At 63.7% G+C, this 24,457-nt stretch overlaps 1 protein-coding gene across 1 annotated transcript in view; it reads right to left on the bottom strand.

Moving 5' to 3' along the window:
- Nucleotides 8,188-24,457, bottom strand: part of LOC108637802 (uncharacterized protein ENSP00000471857-like) — a gene marked incomplete at its 3' end in the record, with an annotated part of 43,993 nt that continues 27,723 nt past the window's right edge. The window contains 2 exon segments of the mRNA XM_018060878.1: nt 8,188-8,291; nt 12,281-13,026. Of these exon segments, the coding sequence (XP_017916367.1) occupies nt 8,188-8,291; nt 12,281-12,996 (820 nt within the window).

A 24,457-nucleotide genomic window follows, 5' to 3' on the forward strand; every position in this document is an offset into this window, starting at 1 on the left:
CCCAACAACCACTTCATTTCTTGAGAATGTCTGTGCTAGGCACTGTGCTCACTGTCTTCACACCCTCGGAGGGCTGCCTGGCTGCCTGCGTCCCTTCTGAGACTGGGCCTGGCGCCAGGACCCCTGCCCCCGGAGGCGCAGGTGAGGGTCTGCTAGGCAGGAGCGGCCAGACCCGCCCTTCCCTCTGTGCAAAGCGCCAGGCAGCTGCGCCACAGTGCGCCGACCTTTGTCCCGCCGTTTGCAGTTTATGGGGCGCTTTCCTCCTCCTTTATCTGCTCCAAGCCGCCCCACAGCCTTCAGAGGGGACTGGGCGCCCGGGCCCTGCGGGGCTGGACGCTGACCAAGGTCAGAGGCAGAGACAGGGGGTGACCCGAGGCGGAGCGGGCTCTTGCCGGCCCTGGGGGGTGACTGGGCAGGGCTCGCCCCTCCACAGGGGTGTGTCTGCCTCAGACACTGCCCTCTCCCCACCCGGGACCAGCAGAGCCCATCGCAGCCCCAGGCAGCCTGGCCCAGGGCGTGGCACCCCTTCCCTCCCCGAGGGTGGGGGGTGCTGCTGGAGGAGGGAGGAGCCCCTCCGGCGTGTGGCTGTGGGGGAGGGCCGCCTCGACCGGCTCCCCTCCCTGCCTGGCTGGGGCTGCTCATCTGCCTTGATTCCTTTCACTGTTTACCACCTCTGCCCTCAGGGCTGTGGGGCCTCCAGGCAAGGCCAGGCTTACTCATCTCAGGCTCCCCAGGCCTGGCAGAGCAGGCTCGATAAATATTTGTCAGGCTGGCCCGTGCCTCTCCCGCCTGCCACCACCTCCCCTGTGTGCACACACACTCACACCATCCCCTGTGTGCACACACACACGGACCCCCAGCTGACAGCCGCACCACTCACACACAGGTCACAGCCTCAGCCTGCCCACCCCTGCCACCTCCCTCTGCACGCACGCGTGCGCACACCACACACACACACACACACAGCCCCCAGCCTCAGCCTGCCCCAGCCCCAGCCCAGCCCTTACTCACCAGCTCCCCTCCTCCCCCATTTTTTCCTTCCCCGTGTTTGAAAGCCTCTCTCTCCCTTCCTCCCCCTAGGTGGGCTCAGGTCTCCCACACCCAGGTCGCCCAGTGCAAAATGAATGCCCGAGTTAAGAATTATTCAAAACAAAAAAATTATATGCGACCCTAAGTGGCAACACCTATTCGGCCCAGGGACCCTGCGGGCTGCCAGCCCTCACCCCACCCCGAGCCTCCCTACAGCGGCCTCTGCACAGGCAGGACAGGAAACTGCTGCTGCGAGTCCTTACAAGCAGAACAATTTCCAGAGTAACGGGGGTAGGGGCTTCTCCTAAGAAATAGAAGGTCTCGCCACGCTGCACCGGCTGCCCGCAGGACCACCGTCTGGGGAGGCAGAGCCAGCCCACAGCCTCCGTCAGTCCGCCAAGCGTCGCGGACAGAGCTGTGCCCACCCCACCTACTGCTTCCCAACAAGTAGCTCCGGCACCCCTCTACCTGCAGTCAATCAGTCAGCCGCGGGGTGGGCCTCACGGGGGTGGGCTACAGACACTGTGAGGGGCAGGCCGAGCTTCTCACCTCAAGACCTTTTCCAGCCAGTCGCTGCACGACGGACCCAGTCCCTCATGCACCCTGGGATATGGGCAAACTCTGAGCTGGTTCCCAAGGGCCCCTGCCCAGCAGGTTGTCCTGGTCTGGCCCCTCCCTCTGATTCATCCATCCAAGTGTAATCACTCAGTTGTGTCCAACTCTTTGCGACCCCATGGACTGTAGCCCACTGGGCTCTCTGTCCACGGGACTCTCCAGGTCAGAATACTGCAGTGGGTGTCCATTTCCTTCTCCAGGGGATCTTCCCATCCCACGGGTCGAACCTGGGTCTCCTGCATTGCAGGCGGATTCTTTACCATCTGAGCCACCAGGGAAGCCCGACTCTTCCCCAAACTGACGTCTCTTCAGGAGGAACAGTGCCCTAGGGGAGTCCTGCCTCATAACCCACACCATGACTGTGGGACAGGGCCCTGGATCCAGGTGAATGGGCCCCATTTTGTAGATGGGACACTGAGGCTCAGAGGAGGTCGGGGCACTTGCTCACAGACACAGGGCGTGTGGGCACGCGAGTGCAGCTCAGCCCTCAGCACCAGCGCGTCCGTCATGAACTCCTCCTCTCACCGAACGTCTGCGACGCCCTGGGCTGTGTGCTGGGCACCCGGGAGGGGAGGGCCACCCAGGACTGCAGAGCCCCAGGGATCCCAGAGCGCAGGCCTCCCAGCTGGGGAGCCTGCCACCCTGGCTCCCGGCCCCTTCCTCAGCCCCTTGGCCAGGGGCCAGGCAGCGTGCCTGGGGCAGGGCTCTGGCAGAGGGGTTTGGGGACGCTTCCCGGGGATCCTGCGGGAGCAGAGAGTATGTCTTTGAGACCCCTTGGAGCCTCTCATTCCTGTCCTGACGCCCCTCCCCCGCTCCCCCATCTCCCCCCTCCCCTGTCTTCTTCCCCTCCCCCACCTCATCTCCCCTCCCCCTACCTCATCTCCCCTCCCCCTCCCCTCTCCCCTCCCCTTCCCTCCGCCTTCCTCACCCCCTGACTGAGCGCGCTACGTGGCAGCCCGTGCGCCTGAGACAGATTTGACACGAACGCGTTCCAGTAACGGTGTGGCTGAGCTGGGCTAATTGCCTGCTGCTGCGTGCTCCAGCCCTACCCTGCACGTAGCAGGCAGCAAGGGGAGCGGGGAGGGGCAGAGGCGCGGAGGGAAGGGGGAGGGGAGAGCGAGGATAGGGGAGGGGAGCATGAGGTAGGGCGGAGGGGAGATGACGGTGGGGCAGCCGGGAGAAAGACAGGGGGAGGGGGGAGATGGGGGAGACCGGTCGCGTAGGATGGAGACCCGTGAACCGCATGTGTGGGCGTGTCTTCTGTGACCCGTCCACGCAGGGCTGGCTAATCTAAGGCCACTGACCCACAACGCTTAGAGGAGCCTCAAAGACAGCTTTACTCAGTTTTCTGCTTTAGGGCGGAGCTGGTGCTCCGCTTACACGGAACCCTATTGCCTCGCCGTGGGCCAGGAAACCCAAAAGCCAGATGAAGGAAACACCAGGCCAAACCCAGGTGGTCTGGCAGGCCTGTGATGACCTCACTGCCAACAGAGCAGAACCTGTTAGTCAGTGCTCCGCAACTGGATACAGAAAGTCCATAAACCAACCGTCAGATGCCCAAGTTTTGTGCTGTGAACACGCTCATCTCTCTGGAAGACATATTGTGGGGTCCATCAGGCTCTGAAAGAGGTCACTGATGCAAAAAAAAACAAGCCAGCCCCAACAGAAAGGAGACGCCTCCACCGACCTGAGGCTTCTGAGGCTCCGGCTAAGCCAACAAGCCCGCCTCCTCCCATCTGGAGGGACACTCCCTCCCACGCCTCTCAGGTGGCACCTCTCTGCTTTACCGAAGCTTTGTTAGGTTTTAAACGGGGCGTTAAACGTAACAGAAGAGTGCAGTGGGGCTCCTATCTCAATGAATGGTACGACCCCTTGGCACTTACAAATCGCCCTGCAGATGCCCGGAATACCCCCAGGAGAGGGGCCAGGCACTCGGCCCTCCCACGTGAGCCTGATCTCATCCCAGGTGCTTCCGTCCTGTACCCCCACCCCCTCAGCTCCGCGGAGACCCAGCCTCCCAGGGAGGGAGCATGCAGCAAGTTCACGGGGTGCAGCTCCTGCCTGGGCTGTGGACCGGCTCCACCCTGGGGCCGAGCCCCTCCGGCTGGAGGTCCCTCCCACTGTGACCTCAGTCATTCTGCCCCCACCCGCCCGCCCTCTTCCCTGACCCTGCAGTCATCTTCAGCTCACTCTGAAGCTCCTGGCCGCACCCCCGGAGACCCAGGAAGGTGGGGTTTGGATTCCTCTTGCCCCCTGAAGGATGAGCAGGGAATGAATGTTACCACCCGGTGTGGTTCTCAGCCCTTAACCCTCCTGGTCACTGTGTCCAGGTCCCCTCAACTCTCCATGGCGTCTCCCAGAGCTCCCTCTGGGTGGGCTGCAGGCTGCCTGCTCATGAGGAGTCTCTCGGCGGGGACCCTAATCCTCTCCCCATGGTGGGTGGGGAGCTGTAGGTGGCGGATGCTGTAGACCCGTTTCTTCCCATTCAGTCGTGCCCAGGGAGGGACTGAAGCCTCGCCCGTCACTGGCTGGGAGGGCTCTTTATCCGCCCAGCCTCCCCAGAAGCTGGGAAGAGGACTGGCCTGCCTTTGCTGGGGTGCAGGAGGGGCGGGAGGGGCAAAGCCCTGTGAAGCTGAGTCTTCAGGACAACCCCGGAGGTGAGGTCTTTCTGCCAGTCACAGAAGGACGGATGGTGGTGAGGATCTACCAAACAGCCCCCACCCCAGCTGGGATTCCTATCTGTTCTCCTGCTCCCTTGAAAACTGTCCCAAGGTTGGACAGAGCAGTCTGGTCTGGAGAGACCACAAGTGACCTGGCCCACCCCCACTCAGTCAGCCCCCTCACCCTTGAGATCTACCCACAGCCTGCAGAGGAATGAACACCAGTTCATCTGAGGCCAGAGGCTGGATTTCAAAGTCATGCTGGGAGGCGCCGAGGCCAGGACAGGCAGGCACGGAACACAGGGGCCAGGCTGCGGCCTCCAGGAAGACCACGGCGGGCGGGGAGAACCTTCCCTTCCACCATCCTCCCCCACACTGAAGAGGGGCGCTGCTCGTTCTCAGGGGGGGTTCCCAAAACCAGAGCCCTGCCCTTGCTTGCTGGGATGGTCGCACACTCCAGAGCTGGGGCTTCACCACGGGGCCTCCATGCAGCTCGTGTGCAGTCGCACAGGCTGGACACTGCACAGGTCCATGGGCACAGAAGCCCCACAGGGCAACGTTTGGGCCTGTTTCGTCCCTGGATGAACCCAGGCATCTAGAGCAGGGCCTGACTGTACTCGGCGCTGAATAAAAATTGGTTCACTGGGTATAACTCTCTGGAGGTGGATAACACAGAGCCCCGTGTTCTTGGCCAGAACAGGAAACAGGGAAGCCAGGCCTTGCCTACCCTGTATTCATGGGTGCAAACACCTGAGAACCCCCGACATCCCTTCTAGAGTGGGAGTGGTCTGGGGGCCCGAGCTGCCTGGCCTCTGCTGCTTCTGACCCTCCACTGAAATGGGCTGAACCCCCTGCCTGGAGACAAGTCCCATCCCAGAATCCCCAGGTTCCTCCCTCCCCCCAAAGGAACCGAGTCCAGATCCCTCGGGTTTTCCGTCCCTCCTCCCCGCCGGCTTCCTTAGTGACCTCATTGCTCCAGCCTCTCCCTCCCTAACCCTCCCCAAGCCAGGCTACACCTCACTGGCCGTCTCACAGCTGTCCAGCCTCCTGGGGCGCCCAGGACCCGGAATGTCCCCCGCAACCCTGCAGCGAGGTCACGGCTGGGACGGCCTAGAGCATGACCTCTGAAGGCTGGGCTCCAATCCTGGCTGGACCACCTTGGGATGTCTCCACCTCCTGCCCAGCCATCTGGAAGGTGGGCACCTTAGGAGCATGCCCCCCCCCCCCAGTCTGGTGGGTACCTTAGGAGCACGCCCCGCCCCCTAGTCTGCCCCACCAAGCTGAAGCAGCAGGTCAGCACGCGCTGAGGGGCTCTGTGTGCTGGGCTTCTCAGGGCTTTGCGCGGGTGTCATCACGGAGGCACAGGGAGGCCAGGAACCAGCCCAAGGCTGCACAGCCAGCAAAGGCAAGGCTGCGATGCCCAGCGGGGCCCTGGGTCCCCACCTCCATATCCCTCCGGCCCCACAGAAGCCCTGCCCCCGAGATCACAGCCCCCACTGCCTGCCTGGAACCTGGGCTGTGTTTCCCGTCGATTGTCCGTGCATCCTCTCTGTACAGATGGCTGGGCCACACGCCCGGCCTCAAAGTCCCCAGAGGGTGGGAAGGCGCGTGGGAAGGGGGGTTAGCCCAGTGCAAGCAAAACAGGCTTGGGGTGCAGAGCCAGTGGCATTCGGGCTGGGTTGGGGCCGGGGAGGGGGGGTGGGGGGACTGTCCCATCGGCGGCGGAGGTGAGGAGAGCCCAGCGGAGCCCAGCACACGGGAAGGCGGGGCCCAGACTCCAGTCCCGGGCAGCCCTTGCTGTGTGTCCTCAGACAAACTTTTTGCAGAACCTCTCTGAGCCCCCTGCCTACAGCAGAGCAGCAGGCCCACGGTGAGGCACGTGCCACGTGCTTACGAACAACTTCATGGGCAGCACCTGGTGCTGTGCCCTGCACATAGCAGGTGCTCAATAAACAGTGGCTGTCCCCAGCATTTGCTCCTCCCAGGGTCTGGGGAGTTGAGGCAGTGGTCCTGGTCTCAGCTCAGCTACTCATGAACCACAGACGCCACTTTGAGCAGGTTACCCTCCCTCCCTGAGCCTCTCTTCCTGGCGAAAATGAGGCCACATTTCGGCGAGGCTGCCATCTGTTAGGGCAGCCTCACTGTCCGTAAGGACTTCCCAGGTAGCGCTAGTCCTGGAGAAACTGCCTGCCAACGCAGGAGATGCCAAGAGGTGCGGGTTTGATCCCTGTGTGGGGAAGATCCCCTGGAGAGGAAATGGCAGCCCACTCTAGTATTCTTCCCTGGAGAATGCCATGGACAGAGGCGCCTGGCAGGGTACAGTCCATGGACTCGCAAAGAGTCGGACACGACAGAGTGAGTTAGCGTGCACACACCGTCTGTTAGGGCTGTGACCCTCAGCGCCTTTGAGCCCAAAGCCTCTGCAGCCCAGAGACCCAGATCTGGCCTGAGGATCCCGAGAGAGTCCGTGGAGGGTGGCATGTGGCTGCCTGGGAGCCCCAAAGCAGTGTCCCAGCCCCTCCTGCCCTGGGAGGAAGCGCCAGATCTGGGGTTTTCTCTCCTAAACCCACAAAGTGTGAACAACCGAGTGTGGCTTAAAGATAGAGTCAGCTCAACAAGAGAGAGGAGAAACGCAAACCAGCCTCGAGGGAGAGGCTGGGGCAGAGGCTCGTGCCCCAGTGACACGCACACGCACGGCGTGGGGTGAGAGCAGAGCCTGCCAGTCCCTGCCCGCTCAGTGCCTGCACACGCACGAAGTGGAAGTAGTCACCTGTGCCGGTCTTGGGGTGACCCTCCTGGTCCTCTCCCACGTGGCCTCATATGCAGGCGCTGGGGACCCCGGCCCTGGCTTCCCAAATCAAGACCCAATGGAGACTCAGGCAATGTCCGCATGACAGCAACCGAGGGGCGTGTCAGCAGACGGGGCCAGCGCTGGGCCTCCCTGGCACAGCCGGTGGGCGTGTGGAGGGCCGGGGCCCTGGCATGGACACCCCCACACTGCCCGGGGGGCAGACGTGGAAGGAGCCGCTGGTGGTGGGCCCATTCGGGACAAGCAAAGGCGGCGCCCAGCACCCTGCTCGGGGGCAGGTCGTCATGGAAAGCCTCTCCCTGCTGCGCAGAGCGGCTCTGGTGGCTTGTTGGCTGAACGAGAACAGCAGTGAGTGTGTGCGGCCCTCCGAACTCCCTTCCCTTCCTCTCACCTCCCTCTCTTCAGGCTCAGAGTACAGGCCCCCCCCAAAGCATAAGCAGGCCCCAGGTCTCTCCCCATCCCACCCATCAAAGAGCCTGGGGTGTCCTTGGCCGAGGTGGACACTGACCACAAGGCAGAGAGCCTTGCCCGCTGCCCAGGAGGCTTGCAGGAGGTGGGGGGCTCTCTTCCTTTGTGAAGGGGCGTCTTTGTGAAGCCCTCCTCGTAAGCTGCCCTGCACCTCTCACCGTGGAGAACCTCGCCTGCCCGCCACCAGACACGGCAGCTCGAGCTGGTGAGGGGCCTGCTGGCCAAGCAGCCTGGGGCTCCCAGATGTAGCTAGCGAGATCTCTCCCCACTCCTGGGCTGGCGATACCACGCCCTGGCTGCGCGGCACAAGCGTGAGGAAGCCATCACACTGGCAGCTCTGATGTAGAGACAGCCTGCACGGCGTCCTGGTTACCGTGTCCTAACGCCCGCAGGCCTCTGGGGCCAGGGAGCTGGGCTCCTCTAGTCCCCGCTGCACTCTGACCCCTCGCCCCCCCCCCCAGGGAGCCCCACCCCCGAGGGAGCCGCGCCCCAGGGGAAGCTCCGCCCCTGGAGGGAGCCCCGCCCCCAGAGGGAGCCCCGCCCCAGGGGAAGCTCCGCCCCTGGAGGGAGCCCCGCCCCCAGGGAGCGCCGCCCCAAAGCACTTACCCCGGCTGGAGAGTTCCTCCTCAGCGCACCCGCGGGGGCTGGAGTAGCCGTCAGAGGCCCAGCTGCCTTGGCGGAGGGGGCCCGGCTCCGGGTCGGCCTGGACCCTGCGGGACAGAGAACGGGGTCACTCACGGTCACTCACGCTGGCCTCCAGCGTCTCCCCTCGGAGCTTGGGCCTTCCCTTTTGCTGTGCCCCGCCCAGGGCTGGGACCCCCGATGGGCATATACGCCCCCAGGGTGGGCAGCAGGCCTTTTTGGCAGAGTTAGTTAGGCCGGGGGCACCTGAGAGCAGGGGCCCGCCTGACGCCAGTCACCCGTCAGGGTCCCGGAGTCCCTGGACCGTGAATCACCCCGGGGCAGAGGGACTCCGAGTAACCCTGGCCTGGGGGCCTGTGTCCTGCCAGGTCCCTGCCCCAGGCTGCCCTGTGCACCCGCGGGAGCGCCACGCTCTGAAGTGGAGGCCGCTGACCCCTCCAGAGAGCTCAGGGGTGAGGAGGATGGAGCAGGCGGTGGGGAGGGCCCGGTTGGGTCTCTGTGACCTCTGAGGGCAGAGTCCTCCTGGGCCCATCCTGGAGGCAGGGAGGAAGGGCGGGTCTCCAAGCACCAGCTCCCGAGTGCACACAGGCCTCGGAGCACAATCCCCGGGTGCAGTCCTCCCAGGAACAAAGGCTCCGGGAGCTTTTATTATAGGCAATTACCCGGGCTCTCCCAGCCGCCCGCCTCCCCGGCAATGTCTCCAGCTAAATGGGCCCTTTGGCAGGTTGAGGGGCTGGCGGGGCGTGTGAGCAGGAGAAATCGATGGCTGGCCTGGGTCGTGGGGCGGAGGCTGCCTCCCCCTCCAGGCTTGACCGTTCCCAGCTCTGGGGAGGCCGGAGTGGGTCAGAGGCCAGAGGGACCTCCTCTCTCCCTGCCTCACTGGGTCCAGGGCCGAGGAGATGCCCTCCAGGCTCAGACCCGCCTGAGAGTCCAGGGCTATGGGGGCCTTTGTTGATCGGCAAACTCCTGCAGGCGGCCCGGCCCTCGTGGGTCTGGGTCTGCAGGCCCCGTGCTGGGGACAGGGCGGGCTCAGAGGAAGCAGGGGGGCCCACCTTGCTGCGGGCAGCTGGCGCGTGCTGCCGGCTGTGAGATGCCTACGGAACAACGAGCTTAAACCTGGCCTTTTCCGGAGGCAGCGCAGCGTACTGGTGAGAAGGCAGCGGGACGTTACTAGGTGAGGGCTGAGCAACACCCCACACACATACACACATCACACACACCACACATCACACACACATCACATACACCACACACACACACACATATACACACACACACCACACATCACATATACCACACACATACATACATACACACCACACACACCACACATCACACACACACTACACACACCCCACACATCACATATACCACACACACACACACACATACACACCACACACACCACACACACACCATACATCACACACACCACACACACACACACACACACACCACACATCACATATACCACACACACACATATACACACACACCACACACACACCATACATCACACACACCACACACACACGCATACATACACATCACACACACACACACCACACACACACACACACACACGCACACACACCACAGCTGAGCACTCCAACTGAGCGGGCAGGGCCAGGGCAGTGGATAGGAGTAACTGGCTGTCACTGTCCTTGTGAGCAAAGGCGAGAGGGGGCGCACGGGGCAGGGCTCCCACCCCAGGCAGTGGGCGGCAGCCTCAGGGTTCTGACCTCAGGAGCGGCACCCTTTCACCTCCTCCACCCCACACAGCCAGGCCCTGCATCCCCCAGTGATCCCAGCTGGAGCGGACGGCACCATCTGTGCAGGACATCGGTTGGAAGTGGAACCAGAGAAAAGAAAACCCACACCTGACCCTTGAGACACTATCGCACCCCCCAAACCCTCACCCTGACCCTCAGCCCCAGGCCTGGGCTCTTTGTGGAGCAGAGAAGGGTGAGGGCAGAGACGAGGGAAGCAGACAGGCAGGACCAGAGCTTGCAGAGCAGACCGAGGCGTCTCTGCCGTGTCTGGGGTGGCTGTCCGGGCCGTGGGGAACGGACATCTCCCAAGGAGGCAGGGGAAAACACCGCCGCTTCATTCCCTGGAGGAGCAGGAGGGGCCTGGGGTCGGGGAAGCTGAGCCCGCTGAGACCCGGCAGGCTGGAGCTGTGCAGAGGCCGGCTGTGGAGTGCAGGGAGGTCTCCATGGAAACTGTGTCTCTGACCCCTGGGCACAGACATGTCCTCACAGCGTGGCCAGCACTGCTCGGGAGGGGCCTGCGGTTCCGCATAGCCCGTGGGGCGTCCTCGGTCCCAGGCTGCCTTTTGAACCATGACCCTCCTGTAACCCTAACGTGGGCCTGAAACCGTCGGTCTGAGAGGTACGACGTGAAGATCCCTGCTGAGGCGACAGGCCACTTTTCTGTTTAAAACACAGTGGTGTCCTGAGCGGAGGAAAATGTCTGTTTAGTTCTGACGGAGATGTTCAGAGGAAAAAGAGCTGGCCTCTTTGGAAAATGTCAGATTCTACATCTGCCAGGAGGCCTGAAGGGTAGATAATGTAAAATCTGGAACCGTGGAGTCAGAGACACATTTCCCTAAAGATGGATCGGTGCAAAGGCAGTCTAGGAGGAGACACAGGCCCCAGAGTCGCAGGGAGAGAGGGCGGGGAGAGGACCGGTCCCAGGACAGGCCCTGACCGCCTTGAGAGTCGAGTCCAGAAGCTCATGGGGGCGGGGGGCATGTGGGCTGCGCCGGGGTGCCCCCAGGGGCGGGGTCCCCGCAGCGGGGGGGTAATCTGAGCCTCTTTGGTCGTAGGAAGGTTCTTGCTAGCCTGTAGACACTGATGCGGACTTAGCACTGTGGAGCTGCGCCGAGCGCATCTCACTCGGCACACGCACGACAGCCCCGCACACCCCTCAGAGCAGCCCTCGCTCCCGCGGCCGCCCTCCCCCAGGGCAGACTGCGTCCTTGCCGGCACACCCTTCAGGGCTGCCCTCGCTCCCGCGGCCGCCCTCCCCCAGGGCAGACTGCGTCCTTGCCGGCACACCCTTCAGGGCTGCCCTGGGCCCCTCACCGCCCCGGCAGGCTTCCTCTCGGTGCGCTGTCCTTGCACCGATGCCCTTTCGGGCTGTGGAGTCCGTAACTGAGTGCAACGCCCTGCAGAAGGCTGGGCATGAGGTGAGAAGGGCGTGCCCCTGTCCCGGCCCATGTCTGTTACGTGGAGCAGAGGCGCCCAAGGCTTTTCAGGGGTCAAGCCACACTTCTGGTTTCGCGTGGATGTGCGCTCTCCTCCACCCCAGCCACTCCCACCTGGGGGACCCAGTATTCAGGGAGCTTCTTGACCCAAACTGGGGGAGCTTGTCCTGGAATCAGCCCAGAAGAAAACCCCAGGAAGCCCACTTAGTCAGGGAAAGCAATTCCTTTGCATTCAAGCGTCTCGAGACTGTGCCACGCTTGGTGATCAGGATGCTGCTTATTTAAAGGGGCCGTTTCAGACAAGATGTACACGTCTGTGTTCGGGAGGGACAGATGACGGAAGCAGGTCTCTGAGCTCCACTCGTCTGAAGGGCCGGCAGCTCGGTTCGTTAGCCGTGCTGGGGTGAAGGGTGGCCCGGGCCCCACTGAAGGTCAGAAGCTGGTCCCCCCGGGAATGCACACGGGCAGCTTGGGAAGCATAGAGAGCGGACAGCATGGGGGCTCCTGGGGGTCCATGGGGATTTCACGACCATGGAGGGAAGGCCTCGCTCAGCGGCAGCTGGCCCAGGTGAGTCGGGTCAGGCTGTAGTTGGCTGCATGAGCTGTGCAACACCCTGACGCCTGTCCTTGAAGAAGTGAGCATGCTGGGGGCACCCCTCCGGGCCTGTGTCTCGCGCCCCTACGCTCCCCTCACCTGCCGTTCTCTGCACCAGCCCCTCCCCTCCGTGGGCCCCCTTAGGGTCCCACCCCGCCCCCACGCTCCCCCCACCTGCCGTTCTCTGCACCAGCCCCTCCCCTCCGTGGGCCCCCGAGTCCGGCTCTGTCACCCCACCATCCCCTGCAGCTTACCTGTACTGGAAAGGGGCCACCGTGGCTGTGGCGGGCTGGCCATGCGGGTGAGCTGAGCCGAAGCTGACGGCGCCCGGGGCCGGGCGTGGGCTCCGCGTGGGGCTGCCTGACAGGGAAGGAGGCCCCGACGCCATCCGCGGTTCAGGCTCCAGAGGCCTGGGCACCCCGGGACTTGTGCCGGGAGCGTCTCCCTGATCTTTCCCTGGGTGGTTGGAGGGCTTTCGAGCTTCAGGAGTCTCCAGTATCTGAGTGTCTCCACGGGAGCTGGCACGGGAGGGGCTCCTGCCGCGGGCCTGGCGGGTCACGGTCCCCTCCTGGGTCCCCCTCTTCTGCCCCGGGGTGCCCCGTGTCTCTCCAGCTCTTCTCGACCCAGCCCGGCTGGCCAGGGCCTCCTTGGGGGCCGCACGGGGGCTGCTCCAGGGGGAGCCGGCGGGAGCCCCCGCCCCCTCAGACAGCTCCCTGGGCGCCCCTGTGGCCTTGGGGGAGACTTTCCCCCAGGGGGCCTTAGGGGACGAGCCCCTGGAAGGGCCGCCGGCCTTGCCCAGTCTCGGGGAGACTGCCCGCGGGGGGCTCAGGGCCAGGCTGGCCTGGCGCGGCCGCAGCTGGGGTGATGCCGCCGGGGTCTGGGTCCTGCTCTGCGAGGCAGCGCGGGGCACGGGGATGGCAGAGGCGTGCTGGGGGCGGCCCACGGCGCTCAGGCTGGCTGTCCCATCCATGGCCGGTGGGCCTGCGGCAGGGCTACTGAGCTGTGGAGAGAGGACGGGAGACTGTGAGGCCCTGTCCTGGGGGCACCGGCACCCTTCGGTCGCGTCCTGGCTACCCACCCGGCTCAGGGAGGACCCTCTGCCTCTTGCAAACTCAGGAGAAGGTGCTGGGCACCAAGATGTGCTGTGGGACTGGGCGGTTCACGCTTGTCCCGGCGCCTGTGCACAGATAGGGCACACCCCCCCCCCCCCCCCCGCTCAGTCTCAGGAGAAGGTGCTGGGCACTGAGATGTGCTGTGGGACTGGGCGGCTCACGCTCGTCCCGGCGCCTGTGCACAGATGGGGCAGCCCCCCCCCGCCCCCCTCCCCGCCCCTGGTCAGTTTCTTCTCACACCAAGTCCAGAATGCTCTGTCCCGGGAACCAGCTCCCTGCCCCCGGCTGGCTCCTGCTGTGGCCTCTCTGCCTGACACCCACCTTCCCTTGGACATGGCTGTGGGGCGTTAGCTCTAGACCTCACTGGCCTGCTGGCAGGCAGCTCCCCGCGGTCACAGCCCGCCTGCACCTGTCCTGGCCAGGCTCCTGCCGTCCGGCTTGCACCTGCCCGGCATCACTGCCCTTCTCCAGGCTCTTTCCTGCTGTGCCCACCCAGGTGTCCCTGGAGACATGGGCACCCAGCCCACAGCCTTCCTCTCTAGCCCCTTCCCTACCCACCTCCTGCCCCTCCGCCCCCTCCTCTGGCCTCAGAGACAAGGGTCCCACCCTGAGATAAAGGCAGAGCCCTCCAGGCAGCCCCTGCCACCAGCACCTGTCCTCTCCTGGACCCCGATCTGTGAGTCACCCCCCTCTCTCCCGTATCCTCCTGAGCATGCTAATGAATGAATGAATAGATCAATTAATCACTTTCATTTCAGAGGAAATTTGAAGTCGCCTACAAAGACACACAGTCAGCTTGAGGAAAGGCTCGGTGCAGAAAATGAACCACACAACAATCAGCAGAACACGGGCATGGGCGCTCCCATAACCCTGCCGTGGGAGAAGACTTGACAGCGTCGCGCTGAAGGCAGGGACCCTGAAGGAAGACGCCGAGAGGTCGGGGCACGCAGAACTAAAGTCCCTGGGGGTCAGGAAAGCGCTTCCCCAGGTTCAGGCCACCAGTAAGCTGCAAGCACCCCTGCCACACCGGTGAGGGACCAGGAGTCCACACCGTCACTCCAGGGGGCTCTACCAAGTGGACCAAGAGCAAACCCCCCCTAGGAGCAGTGGCCACAGCATCGACCAAGAAGTTCATAAAGCGATACGGTTAGCCAGAACACAGCAAAAACAAAGGGCTTCACTGAGAATCGAAGAGACGCAAATTACATCAGTCAACATCGGCTGCTATCAGGTTTTCTATCTCCTGGAAAATTGCGACTTCTAGTCGTGGTATGAGGGCAGTCCCTGGCGCACGGCCATGGGAACGGCCCCAGACGCAGAAATGTGCCCTGGGGATGATCCCAGACATGGCCTGAGCTGCTGAACTTGGCCTCGGGCACAGGGCTGAGCCGCACCGTGATCAGCAGAGGCAATGGGCTGACCACCCCTGAGCAGGGCCCCGGACCGCTGAGCACTGAAGCCACAGCTCAGACCTCAGCGTCTGAGGTTCAGTCCCACACAGGCAGGCCCAGCATCACTTGTCTTGTGCCAAGACAGCGGGGGGACAGCAAGGTCTGGCGCCCCCACTCACACCCCACGTGCTCCTCCTTGAGGGACCCGAAACTGGGCAGGGGCTTCCCAGGGCTGAGGACAGGCCTGTGATAACGGTTTACTAAACAGTTCCCTTTCCTGGCTAGCCTCCAAACTCTGTCTGCCTGTCAGGACAGAGGTGACTGGAGGCCCGAGCTGTGGGCAGGCAGCAGGCTGCGGGACAGGATCTCGGGTCACCCCACCCCCTTGGCCTCCGTACCTGGCTTTGGGCTCCAACAAACCAGACAGGACAGTCAACTGAGTCTGGCCCCAGTGGAGAAGGCCGCGCCCCGCTCAGAGGACATGTGGTCCCCACTGGGGGGCTGTTTCCCTGGCCTCTGAGAGAGGCCCCCGCGCACAGGCGCCCCGAGCCGCAGCTTGAGGGTGCCTGTGTGTTGGGGGTGGCGCGTCCCACGGACCTGATCCCTATAGACGGCTCTACTGCCAGGACCCTTGGCTCCTTTCCAACCAATCGGCCAAAAGAAATGACTTCGTGCCAGTGAAAATCCATGACTTAAAACTGCCCCACGAATCCGGGGGGCAGGGGTGCTGAGCCAGTGGGGGCCCACAGACAGCCCCACTCAGCACTCAGAGCCCCTCGCCAAGACCCCCTGGGGAGGCTCCCAGCAGTGGCAGCCCCCCCACAATAGCGCAGATGAGCGCCGGGAGCCTGAGGCACGAGGCCCTGGGAGGTGCCCACAACAGCCCTGCTCCCTCCCGTGTCACGCCCTCCTGGTCGGTGGGTCACCAGAGGCCTGGCTTCCAGATGGGTCACGCAGCAGATATGAGGGGAACCTGGGGGAGGCATGCCCAAGGCCCCCGGGAACTGGAGCCGCACAGCCCCACACCCGCCCCAGCCACGAGCCGGCCCGCCAGGGTCCCAGCCACCCTCCCCCTCCCGCTCTGCTCTCAGCCCCAGGCCCAGGGCTGCCCATCCAGCCGGGTGGACGCAGGCGACATCACCCAACACGCCCACTTACTGTTTCCAGGCTGTGAGTCCAGGGCCACTGGGCTGGGGCAGGCGGGGTCTGTGGGACTCTGGGCCTCTCTGAAAGCCCACCACTGGAGACCCTGCCCCCGCAGTGTGGGCTGGCACCTGGTCTGAACAACAGTGACACCGAGGCCTTTGGAGGGGCGGGATGCAAACCCACCAGGGAGACCCCCTGTGAGGTGCCGTCAGGCCTCCTGCCAAGGCACGAGGCCCCGGGCCGGCTACCCAAGCGGAGACCTCGAGGGGAGGGTGGAGGCAGGTGTGGGGTGCTGGTGGCCGCCCAGGACCAGCCCTGTCCCTGGACTCCACTGCTGCTCATGCACGGGCCTCTGTGCGCCATCTGGGAGGTGGGGTGACGTCGGGGGTGGGGAGAGCGCTGAGGGCGGCCCGCTGGTGGCCTGACAGGCAGGACAGGCCTGCTCTCCCCAGGGCATGGTCCGCTGCTCCTTGGGGCCCTGTCCGGCCCAGGCCCCCCGTTCCTTTTCAGTCCCTCCCCTCTCTGAGACTGCCCAGCAACTTCTCATCCAGGTGGTTTTCGAGCCGAGCCCCATGGTAACCACCTGTCAGGCCCTTGGACGGGCGGGTGGGAAGCCGGGAACCCAGGCCTCCTCACTTTCTCCTCACACTGCTCCCTCCCTCGAGAAGCAATAGAAACATCCTCCATCATCCGCTGCCTTTTGCGATGATGGCCACAGAAAGGCCATCACGGGCCCCGCCCCACTCCACGCAGACGAATGCCCATGACTCTCCTCCTGGGACCTTGAGGGAATGCCCTGAGGAGACCCTCCAGCCGCACACGCAGACATCGGCCTCGTGACTTGTTGTCTCCTAGGTTCTGGGCCAGGTTATTTGTGACCTCTCTGGGGACCCTGAGAGCAAGCAAGTGACCGCTGCGTGGATGTCCCAGGACACAAGGTCTCACCGCCTCCTCCAACCACCACCTAACTTCTTGTTCTCTCTTTTGGCAATACTTGTTGTCATGGAGATTCTAACGCAATGTAGGAAGCTTGTTACTTGGCAACGAGATGCTGGAGGTACAGGATTGGCTGCTGAGGTCTGAAGGAGCAGCAAGGATGCTGAGGGAAGGTGGCGGAGTTGAGAAAGACCCTGGGGGAGCAGCAGGCACAGCGGGGGGAGCAGCAGGCTCAGCGGGGGGAGCAGACGAAGGACCAGGAAGAGCGAGCATGGACCGTCCCGGGGCTGGGCCGGCTGTGTGCTTGCTCTGATGCCCTCAGTGGAAGCAAGACAAAGCAAGCACACAGTGATGCATTTTCACAGCTGTATTCGCCCTGCGGCAGCATGGATGGGGATTTCAACAAAGAGAAGGCCCTAAGTATCAGAGCGGGGAAATGCTGCAGGAAGGCCCTGTGGTGCAGCAGAAAGGGCAGGGCTTGTGGTCGAAAACTCGGATGTGAAGCTCAACCCCACCCGTTCCTCTGCGTGTGACGCCATCAAAAGACTGAAACCTCTGAGCTTCAGTTTCCTCATCTGTGAAACGGGAACAGCAGCCTGACCTCCAGGGCCGGCTTGATGAGCGCTGACCGGCGGAGCGGGCGCGTGGGCAGTGGTCTCTCACGTGGCTTCTGCAGGGACCTTTTATGACCAGCTGCTCCTCGTTACCTTAATCACTAGCATCATGACCAGAACTGAAAGCGTGTGACGTGGAGAGGAGACAGCCTCGCTCACTCCCATCCAGACTCACGGGCCTACTGTCTGAGCCAGACTCTCTAGGGGCCAGCTGTCCACGCCTGAAACAGTCTGTCCCTCGGGGCGCCAGCAGCAGGAAACAGATCCCAGTGGGTTCATGAGACGCTGTGCCCGTCCTGAGTGCCCAGTGGGTGCCCCAGAGGGCAGCACTCTCTCCAAGTAGGATTTTTTTTTATCAACAATGCGTTTCTCTGCTTCACTCCCTGGGCCTGGGAGGGGTCGGGGACCATGACTGCCGGGGCTTCAGTCAGTCTGCCGAGGACAGGGAGCTGGGGGCCTGGGAGCCCAACAAGAAGGAAGGAAGAAGCAGGCTTGGGGACTCACTTCTGCAGACGCCCTGGGAGGGGTGGGCCTCTCGCGAAGTGAGAGAAATGATGCTCCAGAGCCAGACTTGAGGTCTGGACCCCGGGAGCTGGGGGGTGGTCATCTCAGGACAAACCGGCTTCAGAGGCCGTGCCGAGCACGGGCTCTCTGCTCCCTCACCAGGAAGGAGGGGTCGACTCCAAAGCCTGCTAAGCCTCACTATTCTTGAATTTCCTGACTCATCTCTGTCCATTTTTTTGATCCCTCCCCCATCGTTTATAAAACAAAGCTCATATTTTGAAGTAGTTTCAGATTCACCAGGAAGCTGCAGAGACGGGACGAAGTCTCCGTGCCCCTGGCCCAGCTGCCCTGGTGCTGAAGGCTCGTATAACCAGGCACCTTTGCGAAAGGGAAGAACGTGACATTGGATCGTTACTGCTCGGTGAACGGCAGCTCTTCTCAGAGGTCGCCAGTCCTTCCAGCCGCGTCTTTTTCTGTGTGCTAGGCACACTACTGCACTTAGCTTCGCTTCGCTTTTAAAATTTAAGTTTCCTTTTGCAAACTCCAGTCTGTCTGCACCGTGCCCCAGGGCACCGGGAGAAGGCATCTGGGCTGCTGCCACATGACTCTGAGCGAGTCACGGGCCGCAGTAAGAGCAAGCGACACGCAGTGTTTCCAACGGCCAGGTCAGGGAAGCCTGGGGGTCTACCGGCAGAGGGCTGGATAAAGGAGACATGGGACGCGCGCAATGCACTACTGCTCAGCCACAAAAAGGAGTGAAAGGGTGCCATCTGCAGAGGCGCGAACGGATGCAGAGAGCGTCATGCAGAGTGAGGTAAGTCAGAAGGAGAGAAATATCTTAGATTAATGCATATACGTGGGGTCTAGAAAAATGGTACACATGAGCCTATATGCAAAGCAGAAACAGAGACAGACACGGACAGCAAAGCATGCAGGCACCGAACGGGGAGAGCGGGCGGGGCGGGCGAGTTGGGAGCCTGGGATTCACACACACACACATCTATTATCGACACCATGCGTAAGATAGATAGGCTTCCCAGCGGCACCGCGGCAAAGAATCCGCCTGCCGATGCAGGAGACGCAGACGTGGGCTCGATCCCTGGGTCGGGAAGATCCCCTGGGGAAGGAGATGGCAACCCGCTCCAGCATTCTTGCTGGGAGAATTCCAGGCACAGAGGAGCCTGAAGGGCTGCAGTCCGCAGGGTCACAGGAAGTCGGACCCGACTGAGCACACACGCAGAAGCAGAAAACGGGGAGCCACAGACCGCTGCTGCGAGCACGGGCTCTGCTCAGCGCTCTGTGCTGACAGAGAGGGGTCTGCACAGCCCGAGGCAGCGCAGCACCGCCACGCAGCTCAAGTCCAGTGATAATACAGAAAGGAGCAAGCGGCGGCCTCTCCCCCAGAGCCTTCCTCTTTGGGATCAGAGGTCATTCCGAGTCGCTAAGGCTTTTAGAGGTGACCGTGGGGCCTCAGTCCCCAAGAGCTACGGGATGAGGGGACCACAGTCACAGATGACCAGACGCTCTCCCCCCAGGGCACACGGCCTGGCAGGAGCCGCCCCCTTGGTCTGGAGCCCAGGGTTGGCCTGAAGCAGAACTCAGCCTGCCTCTGAGCACAGAAGGTTTGGTGATGAGCGGAACCAAGAGGGAGCAGAGCGGGGCCTGTGCAACGCAGAACGTTTCCACAGTGTTGCGATTTCCCGCAGGGTCTTCCTGGAGCTGCTGTGGTGCTGAAAACGCACTGAACCTCTCTCCTTGTTTATGACACACGCCCCTCCTTCCTCTGTCCCTCAGCCTCGCCTCCTTCTGAGCAGTCACAGGAGTGGCCCTGAGCAGGGGTGAGAGCCAGGGAGCCTGCCCGAGGCCCCGGCTCGCGGGAGGGCGCCGCGTTCCGACAGACGCGGGCTCGGGGAGAGGAGCGCCCGCAGCTCGCTTTGTGCCGTGCCCCTTGTCCCAGCGTGCAGGTCGAGGGGGCTGGCTCACGGACTCTGCATACACACCCTCTGCTCCCTGTTCCCACTGAACCCGGCCTCGGGAAAGAAGCCCCCTTCCGGGCAGAGGGACTGGGCTGGACGTGACAGTGAGGCGACGTTCAGGGGACCCTGCGTGAGGGACCTCATCTTCCCGAAGCCCCCACAGGGAGCCCGCTCCTGGAGGCTCCGGGCAGGCGGGAGGCCGCCAGTCGGTGCGGAGATCCCCGCGTTCTCCTCGTGATCCAGGGGCCACCAAGGCCCAGATGCCAGGAGCAGGTGCAGACCGTCCTCTCAGGGCAGAGCCCGCCCGCTGCTGATGCCCCACGTGACGACGACCACCATTCGGGAGGCCACGGGCATGACCACCTCCAGGGGCTCTGCCAGGCCCAGGATGAGCCCCAGAGAGACACCACACCTCCCGCCTCCCCGTTGCCGAGCCGGGGGAGCGCACGGAGCCGGCCTCCTGACGGCAGGCGCCCGCCCTCACCTGCGGCCTTTGCTTCCGCCCCCGACACTTGGCGAACTTGGGGTTTGGGTCCCGGATGAGAGAGCTGCAGTCAGACCCCCGATTCCAGGCCAAGGACATCCAGTCAGCCCCACGGTCCCTGCGGCTCTTCCTGGCCCCGCACCCCGCGCCAGGGTCCCAGTTCCGGCCACTTGTTATCAGAAGGATGGAGGCCTGGTCCCCTGCCCCACTGCTGCCCACTCAGCATGTCCTCACTGAGGGCAGAGGGCCCGGCTGAACCCGGTCTGACAGCGACCCCTCTGTGCAATTAAACCAAGCCCCCCGGGCCCACGAGAGCCCCTGACTCACTGCCCCTGCCTGCCGGCCGCACCTCCAGCCTGTCCCCGCCGCACGGTGTCCTGTCTTCTTCCAGCTGGCCTTTCCACACTCTCCTGTTCGGCCCGGGCGTCGAACCATCCAGGAGCCCCCGGGGGCCCCGGCAGTGCCCCACAGCTGGCTCTCAGTGCCCGTGGCTCCTGGAGAAGGCAGCCCCACCCCGCTCTGCGCTCGTGTCCAGTGCTGGTGGAACAGAGATGCCCGGGGCCCAGTGGGCTAGGCCCTGCTCCTTGTCCAGCCCAGGTGGTGGGGGTCTCCTGGCCCCAGGGAGCCGTGTCAGGGAAGACACCGCCCCTCCCCGGGCAGGGGGTGCCGTGGGAGGGAGGAGACGAGAGGCAGCTGTGGAGGGCGCAGGCCAGGAAGCGTCCCCACAGCGCTGGGAGCAGGTGGGGAGCAGACACAGCTTCCCAAGCTGCGGGGAGGGGAAAGCCCTGCGGGAAGGGGTCTCAGCATTGTCCCCTTGGGCTCGAAACTGGAGGCCCCTGGGGCACATTGGTGGTTGTGTGAGAGGCTGTGATCTGTATGGAGGCTCACCTGGAAGCTCCAGGCTAAGGACTAGGGGTGTGTGTGTGGGGGGAAAGGTGGGCCATGGGGCCAACCCCGGGGGTCTGGGCAGCAGGCAGGCTGTGGGGGTCCGCACTGCCCCCTTATTACCCCTTCCTCACCCTTCCTCTCATCACAGGCCCCTTCCCCAGGGGGAACGGCCTTCAATCTCACCTGCAGCCTCGGAATGATGAAAAAGGACCCTCACCATCAGCCCGGCACTGGGAGGTGCAGGCCGCTGGACTAGGCTCACATTCAGGGGGTGCGGGCCGCTGGACTAGGCTCACATTCAGGGGGTGCGGGCCGCTGGACTAGGCTCACCATTCAGGGGGTGCGGGCCGCTGGACTAGGCTCACCATTCAGGGGGTGCGGGCCACTGGACTAGGCTCACCATTCAGGGGATGTGGGCCGCTGGACTAGGCTCACCATTCGGAGGAGGAAGAGCAAGGCCCTCGCCCCCAGCTCCCAGCACAGCACCTGCATGAGCCCAGCTCGGCTTCACACAACCCGGGAGGCAGACACCATCACCCTCCCTTCACAGCAGAAGCAACCTGGGTCCCCAACTGTGTGGCGGGCCCAGGGCCACTCCCAGGCTGGTTTCACGGTGAGACTGGGGGGGTGGGGGCCACCCTCTCTCAGGGCCTCCCTGGGGGAGGCAGAGCAGAGACCTTGCCCTTTGCCATGCTTAGACTGTACACATGGCGCTCCCTCCACAACCCGGGCCATCTCCTGGAGAAGGAGCAGAGACCTGCCATCCCAGGCCTGACCCCCTATGCTTGCCTCAACCCCGGGGGCAGGGACGGGGCAGGGGCCCTGGGGAGAGCCCAACTCCCCTGAGGCCCCTGCGGACCAGGCCCCACTGCTTTCAGCAGGCTCCGTGCTGGACAGCTCCCAGGCCACTGCCCAGGCGGCGCTGCGTCCTGCTGGGGTGGGGGCCCCTGCGTGGCCGCCTCGCCCACCACTGCCCCATCCTCCCACCTCTCCTGCCACCGGGGTGTCACAGACACGATCCAGTTCCCAGCCTCCCACCCAGTCCCTTCCCCGTGGGAACCCAGAGCCCCACCCATCCTCCGAGGGCAGGTGGGCCGTCCTCAGTGAGTCTGACCACAGACCTCTCCACAGCCGGCTCGGGGGCCCCCTCCCACCACCTGCCAGACTCTGTGCAGCCTGAGTGTGCTCACGTGCCTCCGTTCCAGCAGCCGCCTCCTTCCCCTTCTCCTGGTCATCCTGAGAGCCCCAACCTTACAAACAGGGCCCCTGAGGCACAGGGCAGACCCGCAGACATGACGCCTCCTTGCAGCATGGGGCCGGGGCGGCCGCCGCCGGGAAGGGCCGTTAGAGCCACTGCTGGGGCCGGGAGGCGCGGGCCTGGCCGCAGGCAGACCAGGCTCCCGGGCGCCCCGCTGCGGCTTCTCCGGTGCCTGTGCACTTGCGCTCTTCCCCCACCCGCTCTGGGGGTGGCTCCCCACACTGACCCCCGGGGCCAAGAGTTAGCCTGAACACCTTCTCATAGTTCCTGTCCATCCCGTGCGCCTCCACCGGCCCTGATGGGCGGCAGCAGAGGCAGGAGGGGCAGGGCTGGAGGGGGGGCGCCTGTGCGCCTGTGGGAGCCCCAGTCTGATGGGGGAGGAGACCCTGTGCCAGGCTCAGAGACCCCGACCCCCTACTTCGGCTGTAGCCCCTACTCAGCCCCAGAGGCCCAAATTTCCACTTTCTGAGGGACGGTTTGGGTTTGGAGATGGATTCACTGAGGTGTCTGTGCACTGAGAACCCTGGTGATTGGAAGGGGGTGGCTGAGGGCTGTGGCCCCAAGCTGAGAAGGGACACCTCCAGGAGTGACAGGTCACCAGCAGGACCCAGTCACCCGGGGATGCGCCCCGGGGCTGCAGGTGTGGCTCTGATGGAGGAAATGCCCTGAGGCCACTGCCCCGTCTGCAGGGAGCCTCCGTCTGGCCGTCTGGGCCACAAGGCCTGGCTCAAACCCACCTCACATCTTTGGGACACAGCCACCCGCCTCGTCCTGCAGCTCTTCCTGACTCAGCCCTCAGAGCAGGAGCGTGACACAGCCTCCTCCAGGAAGGCCTCCCGTCATTCAGTTCCTGACGCCCGCCCACTCACTCACTCTTGACCCCTCAGTGCCACTAAAGGGACAAGCGAACGAGATGTGGTCTGCAGAGCCCGGTGGTCAGCGCGCCTGCTGTGTGCTCCAGGGAAGCCCTTACCCACTGTCTCACCGATTTCATCAGCAGCCAAGGGACTGAGCCAGAAGCTCTGCAGACCCACTCCAGGCCTGGTGATGGTTTTGCCCGCGGGGCGGGCAGCACCCTCACCTCAGGCCTCCTCTGCCCCTGGGGGCAGGAGCTCAGTGCATCCAAGGCGTCTCCACTGTGCCCGCCTGCAGCTTGCCCCAGACCTAAGCAGACCGTGTCCCTCGGGAAGGGGACCAGCAGGGGCTACAGCCAGGAGCTCAAGGACGGTGTGGTCACCGCAAACTCCCTACCTCCTGACTCAGCAGTCTCACTGCCCAGACTCCCCTGGGGGCTGGGGTGGGTGCTGAGAGTGACGAGCAGGAAGGGGATTCTCGACCAGAGGGGCGTGGGGAGATCTGGTCGGGCTGTGGGTCTCCTGCCCAGAGGCCTGCCCCGTCGGGCTGAGCTGTGGAGACCTGCATGTACCTACACACACCCGCACACACATCCACACGCAGGTGCACAAACATGCACACACATGCACACGCAGCCGCACGCGTGCGCATGTGCACACACATCCACATGCAGCCGCACACTCATGCACACACAAGAACACACCTGCACACACATCCACATGCAGCTGCACACGCATGCACACACATCCACATGCAGATGCACACGTGTGCACACACAAGCACACACCCGTACACACATCCACATGCAGCTGTACACGCGCGCCCACACCCGCACACACCAACACACACCCGCACACACATCCACATGCAGCCACACACGCGTGCACTCAGAAGCATGTGACCGCACACACCTGCACAAACATCCGCACACACCTGCATAAACATCCACACGCAGCCGCACACACATGCACACACATCCACACGCACACACGTGTGCACACACAAGCACACACCCGTACACACGTCCACATGCAGCCACACACGCGTACACCCGCACACACCAACACACACCCACACACACATCCACACGCAGCTGTACACGCATGCACACACAAGCACACACCCATACACACATCCACACCGAGCTGCACACACATCCACATGTAGCCACACACGCGTACACACACCCACACACACCCACACACACCCGCACACACATCCACACGCAGCCGCACACGCATGCACACACATCCACACACAGCCACAC

The sequence above is a fragment of the Capra hircus genome, chromosome 16 (assembly GCF_001704415.2).
Source record: "Capra hircus breed San Clemente chromosome 16, ASM170441v1, whole genome shotgun sequence".
Classification (NCBI taxonomy): Eukaryota; Metazoa; Chordata; class Mammalia; order Artiodactyla; family Bovidae; genus Capra; species Capra hircus.